Source organism: Clarias gariepinus, chromosome 21, assembly GCF_024256425.1.
Source record: "Clarias gariepinus isolate MV-2021 ecotype Netherlands chromosome 21, CGAR_prim_01v2, whole genome shotgun sequence".
NCBI classification, from domain to species: Eukaryota; Metazoa; Chordata; class Actinopteri; order Siluriformes; family Clariidae; genus Clarias; species Clarias gariepinus.
The window spans coordinates 20,672,336-20,685,101 of record NC_071120.1 but is presented as its reverse complement, the minus strand read 5'-3'; the positions used below and the strand labels follow the sequence as shown (position 1 = coordinate 20,685,101).

The window sequence follows — 12,766 nt, the reverse complement described above, 5'->3', positions numbered from 1 at the left end:
AAGGAAGTTTTTCATGGGGTAATCCATTTACTTTTATTAATGTCATACTAAGAGGAAATCTAAATTAATTAGACATGCACTTCTAAGTAATTAAAAATAAACACCCAGATATGTTTTCAAGTAATTGATGCATAAAAGGGTTATTTTGCTAAATGGTATGTTGATGCTGTAACTCGTCACTCTTTGTGTCACGGTTAAATAAGGTTGCATAATGAGACACAACTGATTTCTTTTATTTTTTATTTTCCTGGAGCTTTAACTAAAACTTATCTGGAGTGTTTTTACAGCTTAAATGTTTTCAATGCATTTATTCCCTATTTGCATTAGTGCTTTATCCAAGGAGGTTAGTCATCATGATATCAAGAGTCTCGGCATGGTCGAGTGCGCTGCGTTATTACTCTTCAAGTTCTGATTATACAGAAACGGCGCTAATAGCTGTCACCACTGATCATAATTTCACGACGAGTCCGGTCATAAGGATTTGAAGAGTGCTCATCGACGCATAATGGAGCAGACGTGATAATGGGAAAAGCAGTGACTGATTTTAATAATCGTGCTCGAAATGTGCTTCTGAGTTTGAGAGCTTTAGCGCTTAACTCAGATTATAACAGGCGATTAGTTACAGAAAAGTAGTCGTGGTGATGAACGCTGTATTGTTTTTGATTCTCTTAAAGTAATCTGCAGTGATGGTTCTCAAAATGGCAAATGTGGATGTCTTAGAGTCTTAAAAGCAAGTTTTAAAAATGAATAGTGAAAATCACAACCCTTCATATCTTTTTTTTGTTTTGTTTTACTTTTGTCTATTACTATCATTTGTTTGCAAGATAAATCTGTTGTAAGGTTTTTATCTCCTGGTTGTAAAAAATTTGAGATTTGAGTTTACATTGATATATTTATAATAATTAATCAGCGTTGCTCTTTTTACGTCAATCACGGTACAGGTTGTCTCTAACTTACAAATGAGTTCCGTTTAAGTTAGCACGTTTGTAAGTCTGATTTGTTCGTAAGTACAACATACTGAGTCTTGTACGCCTTTGACACAAATATACAATGTAAAGCATACCAATCCACTTGACTAAAGCTGGCAACTTTTCCCACACTGCCATCATGTGACCAAAAACCTGTGCTCTTAAATCGCGAGAGGAATCTTAGACGCCATTTTGTCTTAGAGCTGTTTTTCACTGTCTTGGACTGTGAACTCACACTTTCACTTACCCACTAAAGTTATTGTATATAATTGTAAATATTAGTATCTGGTGCACTACAGTGTCTATTCTTTGTACAATACACGTGAGCCATTTCCGTGATTGAACCAGATGTAGAACTGGGGTCTGATTATATCTGCGGAAATTCGTAACTCGAATGTTTGTAAGTCGGGGACTACCTGTAAAAAAAATTTGTAATAATCTTTAAGCTCATGTATTGGAAGGCCAAATTTTTCTTTATCTAAGAAAGAAGCTTCTGCTCAGTACCAATTGTACAGGTTTTATGTTTGATTTAACGATCAGTAATATTAAATAGTTTAGAGAATAAATATATATATTTAATAAATATTAAATATATATATATTGTTTTTTATGTAACTGCACTAATAGTGTTTTGTTTACATTTATATCCATAAATATTTTTTTTCTGACAGGTATTTGGGAACGCTCCTCCAAGCTCCATGCATGAAAAGTTTGCAGACCTGCTGCAATTCACCACTCAGGTGTCCAGACTAATGGTGACCGAGATCAGACGACGAGCATCGAATAAATCTACAGGTGAGACCCCATAACTACTGTGGTTGTTTTGTATTAGTATTAATAAAAGGAGATGTTTTCTTTAATCGGAAGAGTTTATACTTTAGCTTCACAGGCTTTTCTTCATAAACTACCTGTTGTTATACACCTCTAATACTAGTACTGATGTACCTTAGCAGTAGTGTGGATTTAGTGAAATTGTTCACTCGTCACTGATAAAATTCTGTCATTTAGAATCTTATCAGTACTCTCAATATAAAGGAATCATATACAGGTTAAAGTAAAATCAATAAATCAGAGTACAATAGCGTTATCATCCGATCCTGATTTTTAAACTAGTCAGCTGATATTTTTAGTTCTGTCGAGACTAGAACTGGTTTGTTGTTCTGCTTCCTTGCTCTTCCGCCTGCCCTCTTGTTTCTGCTTCTAATTTGGTAGCTTCAAAGAAACCTACTAGACGAGTACATGTCGGATTGCATCTCTGAAGTCTCCGAAATGAATTATTGCCTATGGCTTGTTCTGGCACCAGATGGAACGTCAAAGTTCTGATTATATCACCTCGGACCATATGCTACCCAGTCCTCAGAGGATGCTCAACAGCTGGATGTGGGACAAATAAACTTAGGGAGGGAAAGAAGTCCATCAACTCATCAGAGTTAGTTGGAAGTCTGCATGAATGGATTTTAAAATGATTTTCATTTGCGACATAGTAATTAAAAGCAGTATTTTTTCTTTTTCTTTTTTGCAAACAATAAAATAAGCAAAAGCACATTTTTCTTACCAGGCAGCCTATTTTTCATTTGGTTTTAACAATCTGTCTGAAGTGAACAATCCCCAAAGGATGGTATCATCCTCAGATGTGAGGCTCAAGTCATAATTTTTTGCACAGGTTGAATCTCATTTTGTTTTGCATATGCTTACTCCTTTGGATATAATATACAGCTATTTTATTCCTCACAGAGCTCAAAAAATATTTGTATAATTAAAATGGCATTTTTAACTAGGGACAATTTCCAGAGAAATTATGAAGTAGAGGCACACGGATGCATTGGAATCCGTGGGTTTCCATTGGGTTTTCTGAGCAATGCGGTAAGAGCAGCTTGTTTATAGCAGTACGGTTTCTAAGAAACTGAGATAAAGATTTCCTCTATGACGATCTTAACCTATTAACCTTTTTCTAAAATAGTAGAGAATTATTACCTTTTCAACATGGAGTTTTGTTTTCTGAGCAGAACCAAACGAGCAAGAATCCCAAGTCAGAGGGTTTTAGCAAGGGTCCCAAACGAATCCTTCCGGCCAGTTGCAAATCATAAAAATGGGAATTTTGTTAAAACCATTGTTCCAAATACTTATGAAAGTAATAGCGCCTCATTGCCCGGGGCCGGAGATGAAGTGGCCCAATCTCTCTATTGGTACGACCCACATTGAGCACCCTACTACCTGCAGTGTATATATAAAGAAGTTAATAAAATGTATTAAATGGATACCAACAACATAAAGTGACTGCCTTTTTGCTGCTGAAAGTAAACTTAAAAACAAGAACGAAGCCCTGTCACATACCCTTCTTAACAACAACTTAAATACTTAAGTACTCGCAGTATATTCTCAATTAGTGTTAATTTTGTCAATGAAAAATTGGTGCAAAAATAATGGTGCAAAATATTGGTTGACCACTTTTTTTTTTTTTTTTTCTGTGACTAAGGTGGGACGATGATGAGACAGCGCAGATATCAGTAAACAGTGACTTTGACGAAATCAGCATGCAGTATCATTGACGAAAAAGATGAGACTAAAATGTGGTTTAAAAAAATAAAGACATCTGTCTTTATTTTCATCAACATTTAATTTTCGTCATAATCCGCTGTGATACAGTTTTATGCCTATATTATGGCACGAGCAGCAGTATTTCCCGGGTTACGGCGTGTGGCATAACAGGAGTAGTTTTCGCATACAGTGGCGAGATTTTTTAAGCTCCATCATCTTTAACTTATGGTCATCACAGCAGTATTACTCAGGCGCAAGAGAAGAGACAAAAATTTAGGCCCATTTTCTTCATAATGAAATTAGAGGAAAAAAGCCAATGTGTAGTAATATTGGAGGGGAAACAGTGTGGGCACACAATCGCTGGGAAAGATATCACAAACCTGAAGAAACACATCAAGGCATACCATAAAAATCTCAAGGTAGTTTTACTGCCTCATTGTGGTATTTATTTTTATTTCATAGCTATCCTTACAACAGTCCAAGTGTGTAAATTCTTATTTAAAAAAAAGTTTCAAAACCAAAAAAAAAGACATACATCAGTTGTTGTGATGGTAAAAAATAAATATAATTGGCTGAAAACATCAGTTGAAAAGATACATTTTAAATTTAAAAATAATAATTTTGTGAAAAAAAGGACAAAGGGTTTTGGCTAGATTAGATTGTTAATTAATAATAATTTTGCTAAAATGATCCGTTTTCATTGACTAAAACTAGACTAAAATACCCAGACTTTTAGCCGACTAAAACTTGCATAAACAAAAATAGGATAAGATTGACTAAATATAATTTAAAAAAAATAACATGGACATAAATCCCGGGAGTGAGACTTAGACTAAAATTTACAATACCTGACAAAATTAAAATTGCTCGCAATATGCAGTGCTTTTATCTATAGTGAATTGTTCTTGCAATTTTGCCTAAAATTTCAGGGCAGGGCTTATTTAGTTTTATTTGTTTAGCCAGTTATTATCTATGATAAATTAAATGAGCAGTACTGGTAAAACAGACTCTACTTAACTGACTGATGCGAGCAGAAAAACAGTGAAAATAGTCGTCTGGATAGGTTGTATTAAAGTCGAATGTACACAGTTTGTGTTAGGGGACACCGTGTGTTAACCCCAAAACCTCATTCCACTTTTGAGAAATGATGGAATGGAGTTGGTCTGGTTGTACTGTATGGGGGAAAAAATATGTTTGAAATTTTTTTTAAATGTCAGGGCATCTGTGACCTAAAACACAGGAAAGCCCAAGTCCATATGTCACACATGTTAATGATTCAAATAGAGCAAAATGAGAAACAGACAATCAAGCAGAAAAATGTGACCTGAAACAAGCTGTTATAGCTTTTAAGATTTTTTAGTATATTTGTGCACAAAACACTGTTTAAGGATTCACATGTTTTATGTATTATTGACTTTTTAAATCTTTGTGTGTGTGTGTGTGTGTGTGTGTGTGTGTGTGAATAAGTAGTTCTCTTTTATAATATTTTAAAATCAGATATTTATATGACACCCCAGTTCCAGATAAACCTTTTCAACAGTCTGGTAGGGGGCCAAGAATCAGATGAGTAGACACTCATAATATGAAACTAAAATAATTACTTACATGACTCATTCTGTTTTTAAGAACTGTTATTTTTAGTTGCTAAATAAACAAGCAGTAATTATTTTTGTTCATGACCTGATTTACATATATTGCTCATTTTGTGTGTGGTTAGAGAATAAGCCACATCAGAAGCACTGACGCATGTCATAGTCTCTAATTGACTCACTATATAACCACAGATGAGCCTGAACACAACCTGGTGTGAAAATGAATTCAGCCTACGTGAATGTGTGTATTTGTGTGTGTGTGTGTTTTCCAACACAGAGGCAGCCAGCAGGGCCATTGTGCAGTTTCTTGAGGTGAATCAGAGCGAAGAGGCGAGTCGTGGTTGGATGCTCCTGACCACCATCAACCTGTTGGCCTCCTCTGGCCAGGTATGAATTCCTCCCCTCTGTAGTCCGGTTACACTTGAGATATTAATGACTAATCGTTAATTGATTAATCACAGTTAATAATTTGAACAGATTGAAAATGTATTAACCAATAATGTTTTGCGTAATATTTCTCCGTAGCTCATATCTATTAACATGTACACTACTAGAAGGTGCATTTGCAGTTTTTTCTCTTTTGCAATTCCAATTAGAATTAGAACTAATTATTTTGTCTTACCTAAGTAATTAGTTAGGATTGTGTTATAAGAATTGGTTTTAAAAAAATGTTTGTCTTGTCATTATTATTAATAAATACTTAATCGGTTATTTATTGTAAACATGGTTACGAAAAATGTGTTCACTCCAAGGTTACACAATGCTAAAGCAGCCATCCAGCATTTAAGTTCAGTAGTTCAGTATCTCATTTCCTGTTGTCTATACAGAGTTCCTTTATTTCTCCACACTGTTCATGTTGTTCACACTTTAGCCACAAATTTCCAAACTTCGGTTCATGACCATTGAAAATTAGTTCATGCTTACAAAGCACTTTTTTCCTTTTTTTTTTTTTTGATGTGTCAGAAATCCATCTACTCATTCAGCAGCTCTGTCAGCGGTTGTGATCTTTGGACGTTAAGTCAATTAAGATCCTTTTTGCAAACAGCCAGTGCAAGATTCTGAAGAACAAAAGAAAGTCTGTGCATCTGTTTGTTTATAACATTCGAGTTGGTGTTGATAGAAGTTGTCAATCTTTGCCCAAAGGTCATTCTAGTTTTTTTTTTTCCCCCCAACAGATAAGTCAATCAATACCTGCATATGGAAATACAGGTTACGCCAGTGCTTTGAAATAGTCAATATTACCTTACATCTAGTTGAGATAGAAACTGAAATTTTCTGGAAATTGTCTTTTTTTTTTTTTTGCATTTTGACTACATTTTTATTAACTTACTTTATTTGTATACTCAACCCCCTTTAAGAAAATGTGACTTTTCCCCTTTTGGGTTTTGCATTCATTTCCATTCATTTCCATGGCGTCTTTCTGCAATAGCAGATAACGTGGCGACTCTTATTCTCCTCTAGTGTTTCCATTGACCAGTGGTCAGGTATAACTTCTCTGTCATCTGCATGAACTTGACCTTTAAGCAGCGGGTCTGTTCTGTGTCATTAGCATTCAGGTGCAGTCCACACCAAGAGCGAGCTATTCCTAGCCTTGCCCGTCTGCCACTACAATGCCTCCCCCACTGAGATAAACCCAACTGTCATTATGATTCACACATGGGCCTTTAAACCATAGCCGTAGATTTCTTACTCTCCTTGAGGGGAACAAAAAAAATAAATTCGAAGTAGAAGGTGTTTGCAATGTTAGAAAGCACCTCAGATGGAAATAGCAAAAAAAAAATTATTTCTTGTACAGTATAATATACATTGTTATAGAGCTTATCCTTTTGGTTCTTCATTTTATCTTTTGCAGTCTTAATATAGGCACATCATCTTAAGAGTGTTTGTCTATTGAATTTGCTGATGTATTGACTCAGAGGTCATCGAACCCTCTGTGTGCGCGTTTCTGAGTGAATCATCCGCCTGACTTAACAGTGCGCCATCCTTGGCACCATTTATTTTTATTATTATTTTTTATTTAAAATTTTTTCCTCTTAAATCAATTTGGAGAATTTTTTTTTCTCTTGCCTTCATTACTTTCACACCACCACTTTGATTCTCTAGCTGTATTTAAGCATCAGGGCCGGTGACTAACACCGGTGTTCTCGCTGAGCTCGCCTTTGTCTCGTTAAAACCCACCTGAGCCTGAGGCTGATGTCATCCGTTTTATCCCAAATATGGACGCGGTCTCTCGCAGCCCATTAAACCGTTAGAATCGGCAAACCCCAGTGGGTGTTAGCGGCAAGATTGATAGCCAGCACAGCACATACACAGGCTCATATCAGTGTTGGAGGTGTCTTTTGTGTGGAATGAATATTTTGAGGATATATTTTGACTGAGAATAATTGCCGCCTTCCTTGGATAAATTATAGAAAAACCATCAAGAGTACTCAATTGATTTTTCTGTGACCAAGAACGATGGCCTGGTTTAGACCTTATGACAGGCAGAAACCTTTTATGGTTCACTGAATTGGAAAAGAATAAAAAAGAAGAAGAAGGAGAATCTACATTTTCCACTATTACACTAGCTAAGCATCTGCTGAATAAGAGTTCTGCATATGCAGTGCGTTTGGAGCAGGTGAAAAGGCCATGAACCTTTCACAAATACAGCACTAACTCTCAGATGTTCTGTTTTATTTCATACTCGTTATTATTTTCACATCCCTAGTCTGATAGTTACAATACTTTACTGTACTGAGTGGACATTACTGGTTAAAATGACACCGAGATGTAAACTTAGAAAAGATTAGATTGGTTTAAATCTCAGTCTCTTATGGAATCAGTGACGTGCTGATATTGTGGTGGCAATCATAATTGATTCTTGACTGACCTTAGAGCAGCTGAGAAGGGCATTTCGGGTTTCTTTAGAGTCTTAATAGCTCATTTTGTTTAGCTCTCCTGAGACCCTGTGACTGTAGTCAAGCCAGACAAAGGAGATTCTGAAGTGTGAGCGTAAATAGGTTTATTATCTACCTTAATATTAACCAGATAAACATCTCAGGTCAATAATTATATAATAGTTACTAAAACTAAAAAAAAAATCTCGGCTGTGGTGTAAAGCTGAAATCAGCTACATTTCAAAAAAGGAGTCTCTTAAGCTAAACCATCTGCTTTTTTGCAGAAAACTGTGGACTGCATGACTACCATGTCGGTTCCCTCCACTCTGGTGAAATGTCTGTACCTGTTCTTCGACCTACCCCACATGCCTGAGGTTCCCGGCGCCACCCAGACCGAACTGCCCCTGGGAGACCGCCGAGCTCTGCTGCAGAAGGTCTTCGTACAAGTGAGTTCATTTCTGTGTCTGGCCAGTTTTACTTCTTCTAATAGTGAAATCTTGTGTTAACAGAGATGATTACAGTGTGTTCCATTCAAACATGATTCAGTTAAAGAGGAACCGTGATGTGAAGCAACATGCATGGACCTCGTATGTCAGGACTTTGTTCTCGTTTAAAACTCTTCCATCTCTTTAGACAAACTCGTCTCTTTGGTAGAGTTTTCAAAAAGAACATCATCTTTGGACACAGAAACGAATAATTGAAAATGTGTCAATTTCCAATAAATGCTTTATCCTTGTCAAGGTTGTTGTCCATCTGCAGTCCCAGGATCACTGGGTGTAGGAGAGAAATTTACTCTGGACATTTTTATTATCCAAAGAAATAACATCATGCCAAGTGTTGGAATGGAACTGAACCAGTTTTTGACTCAGATGAGAAAATAATATTTGGATTTCTGGTATAGATGGAAATCAAAAGTCTCCACCCAATACGGTATTATCATGGTACTTAAGTTGCTGATTCGGTTAATATTGCGATTCTAGTATCAAATATCATCATTTTATAAATATCCAGAATCAATATAAATGTAATTTTTTTCTTTTTACAAATTTTAGTTGAGTTGTAACTCAAAGTTTTATACCTTAGCTTTATTCAATAGCTTCACAACTGAATTGAACATAAGTAATTAAATGTAGCATATTCCTTATAACATTAGTTTTCTCACTTTTAAAGTGGCTCAAAAGGCTAAGATACTGATTTACTGATCGGAAGTTCGGCGGTTCAATCCCCAGCTTCACCAGGTTGCTACTGTTGGGCCCTTGAGCAAGGCCCCTAACTCTACCTGCTCCAGGGGTGCTATATCATGGCTGACCCTGCGCTTTGACCCCAGTTACACTGAGATATGCAGAGTAAGAATTTCACTGTGCTGTAATGTACAGTATATGTGACAAATAAAGGCGTAACACAAAATATTAACATCTAACTTAAACTTTATTTAAACAAAAAGCTACATTTTTAATGAGCACAAATAAGCATTTATTTATCTTTATCATCTGTCACAATTATTATTTCTAAAGAAATTTACCAAATAATTGACATGGGATGTCAATGTCTGAAAAGTTCAGAATGTACCACATATAAGATAATAAAGAAACGGCAAAGTGTTACCTGTAGCTTCTAACACAGGCATGTGTGGCTTCTAACACCTGTGTTTTGAGATGCAAGTGGATTTGAGACTAATTTACTGGAAAAAAAAAGGCTTTTAAAAGTCACACAACTTTTTGGCTTTATGGCTTTGCGCCATGAAAACGTATTTCTGTGGCGATATTTGGAAGGTATCGTCTCTTGTGTGCCAAGTTGCTGCACCACTCAGAAGCTGATGCACCGGCACAGAAGGCTATTGGTCATGGCAGATCAAACTGTAAAAAACAGGCCAATTCCAGTCACTTGCTGATCGACTGATATTTCTATTTTAAATGTAATAAATCATTTACAAATCGATTTTGGAGTCAGTGTGGTGATGCATGGACCAGCACACATAATAATCTCGATTCATAACTAAATCCATTTTTTTTTCTTTCTCCCTCCCATCTTTATTTTCTGCTTTATCAGCAGAAGCAAATAAAATACAACTAGTGAAAAGGCTGGTTGCTGAAAGGAAAGGTCATAACTGGCTAATTTGTACAGCTTAGCGATGCTTACTTTAAGAGTACATCTTTTCTCGACTTACAATGTGTTTACAATGTGTATTATTTCTATAATGGATATATTCTAGGAATTTACATTATATATATATATATATATATATATATATAAATGTATATAATCTTTTAAAAATAATTTATAATGACATTTTATTTACTGACATCAGGGAAACAATACTTGACTGTGTGTGTGTTTGTTTTTTTTTTGTCTAAAGTCATTTTAAACCGCTTACTCTACTCGTTATTTCACAGCAAACCTGTAATTTGTTTTTTGGTTGAGTGAAATTCTCTAAAATGATTACATCATCAACGCTGTGGTTGTACTTTTATTCTTGACCAGATTTGTTGAAATAAGAGGCCTACGTTAGGCAAGATTTACACAGTCAGTCTACTACAAGATATTGCAGCAGATATTTCTCTGTGTTGCATCTTTGATTGGGCAACTTATGCCTTTGCGCATTTATCAATTGAATATGATTGTCATGGCTATATAGAGATTTCCATAGTTTTAAACTGGTCTTTTTAGGAGGCAGAAAGATTGTATAACATTCTTTTAATAAAAGAAAATCCCAAGGATTCAGTGCACATTTTGCCATTTTGCATTTTCTCTCTAAAATTATGCATACACCTATTTTGATTATCAATTCTATGGTACTGAGAGTCCCAAAAGGGATCTTAAGATTCTGACAGTGATCATAATTGACTACAGTCTTCTTAAAAAATTTTTAAAAAAGAAATCAAGAAGTCCAGTATAGAAATGACATTCATGTTCACGATAAGTGTAATGTAAACTTCTGACATACACTCTGTAAACCTATGAGAGAATTTTGAGCACGAGTTTCACAAGTTTCTTTTTTGTTCCGCTCTTCTCAGATCTTGGTGAAGCTGTGTGGTTTTGTATCTCCGGCTGAAGAACTAGCGCAAAAGGATGACCTGCAGCTGCTCTTCAGCGCCATCACGTCCTGGTGTCCTCCTCACAACCTGCCGTGGAGGAAAAGCGCCGGCGAGGTGCTCATGACAATCTCCAGACATGGCCTCAGCGTCAACGTCGTCAAATACATCCATGGTAATTTCAGCCCTTCACATTTAAAGTCACCAGGAAATAAATTACCAACACGGTCTACTAACTGAATTTCCATTTAAGCAATTACATTAATGCAAGTCTTTTCTCGTCATGTTTTTTTGACAGCTTTTGCATCATAATCTGTATATCCTTAAATCCGACTACAGTAATTACCTACTACATTCTGAGGCTCGAAGCTCATGAAGTACTTTGTCTTTGCAATCACAGCTCAGTGTTCATGGCTGGCTGAGTCCTATTTATTTATCCCGCTTTAATCTTTAATTGCTTTCTTTGCTGCGTGCTCTCTAGCAGCACTTACTCGTGCATTTGTGCCGCTGAATTTTGAACCTCATTTCAACCTCAGTAATGATTGTCTTCTTCTGTTTTAGTTCCTGATTGTTTTATGTTTTCCTGAAAAACAGCAGACATTCATTTAAAAAAACCCATTGTTTGTTTCAGAGAAAGAGTGTTTGTCGACATGTATCCAGAACATGCAGCAGTCAGACGATCTCTCACCACTGGAGATCGTCGAGATGTTTGCCGGGTTGTCTTGCTTTCTGAAAGATTCCAGCGACGTCTCTCAGACTCTGTTGGACGATTTCCGCATGTGTCTGGGCTACACGTTCCTGACAGAACTCATGCTCAGGTATTGTATATCCCATAATACCAAGCTAATAGCTGTCCAACCACTTGGTGTATCATCTTTTTTAACAGTTTTCCTTTAAACAAGGACGGAAATTTAAAAAAGAATTAATTTGCAGCAGGAAAGTGCAATTTTGTTCCTCTCTTATCAGCACATGTTCAGGAGTGTTATTTTTTTATTTCTATAAATCCAGATTGGAGCAGGCCAAAGAGGATGAATCCAAAGATGCTCTAAAGGACCTGGTGAACTTGGTGACTGCTTTGACCACGTACGGCGTGAGCGAACTGAAACCAGCTGGCCTGACCACCGGGGCACCCTTCCTGCTGCCTGGCTTTGTAGTCCCACAGCCTTCTGGGAAAGGTCAGATCAACAGGAAGTAGCATACTTTAAACGCTTGACTCGCCGCAGTGAAAAACACAAACGCAAGCAGAGTTACAGATTATAGAAATTATACAAGGTGTTCTGGGTTACTGACTGGAAGGTTGGGGGTTCAAGCCCCAGCACCGCCAAGTTGGGCCCTTGAGCAAGACCTTTAACTCTATCTAATCCAGGAGTGCTTTATCCTTGCAGACCTTGCACTCTGACCCCGGCTTCAGAGTGCATGTGACAAGTAATTGAATATTAATCTTAGATTACAAGATGTGTGGCATTTCTTTACATTTTACCTGCTGTGTGTGTTTTGAATTCAGATATATAAACACAATAATTCTGTATATTTGCAACATTTAAAAAAAACAGACACCACAAAAAAATGGCATCTTTTTTTGCTCAAAATATTGTAAGGGTCACTTCACGTAAGGAACTTGTTCAGCGTTCTATCTAAACATAATATAATATACTGAGAGGATTTTATTTTTATTTTTTTATTGCTGCTGTTGTTTTTTAATGATGACACTGGCTTCTGGTCCTGGCAATTCTGCAAATAGTTGCAGAATGTTCTGCAAA

At 36.4% G+C, this 12,766-nt stretch overlaps 1 protein-coding gene across 5 annotated transcripts in view; it reads left to right on the top strand.

Moving 5' to 3' along the window:
- wdfy3 (WD repeat and FYVE domain containing 3) overlaps positions 1-12,766 on the top strand; it is a 106,501-nt gene that overhangs the window by 17,795 nt on the left and 75,940 nt on the right. For all 5 annotated transcript variants that reach the window (XM_053481515.1, XM_053481514.1, XM_053481513.1 and 2 more), the window contains exons 3-8: positions 1,640-1,763; positions 5,376-5,485; positions 8,259-8,420; positions 10,989-11,181; positions 11,638-11,824; positions 12,015-12,181. In XM_053481515.1, coding sequence (XP_053337490.1) covers positions 1,640-1,763; positions 5,376-5,485; positions 8,259-8,420; positions 10,989-11,181; positions 11,638-11,824; positions 12,015-12,181 — 943 coding nt within the window. The remainder of the gene's footprint in view (positions 1-1,639; positions 1,764-5,375; positions 5,486-8,258; positions 8,421-10,988; positions 11,182-11,637; positions 11,825-12,014; positions 12,182-12,766) is intronic.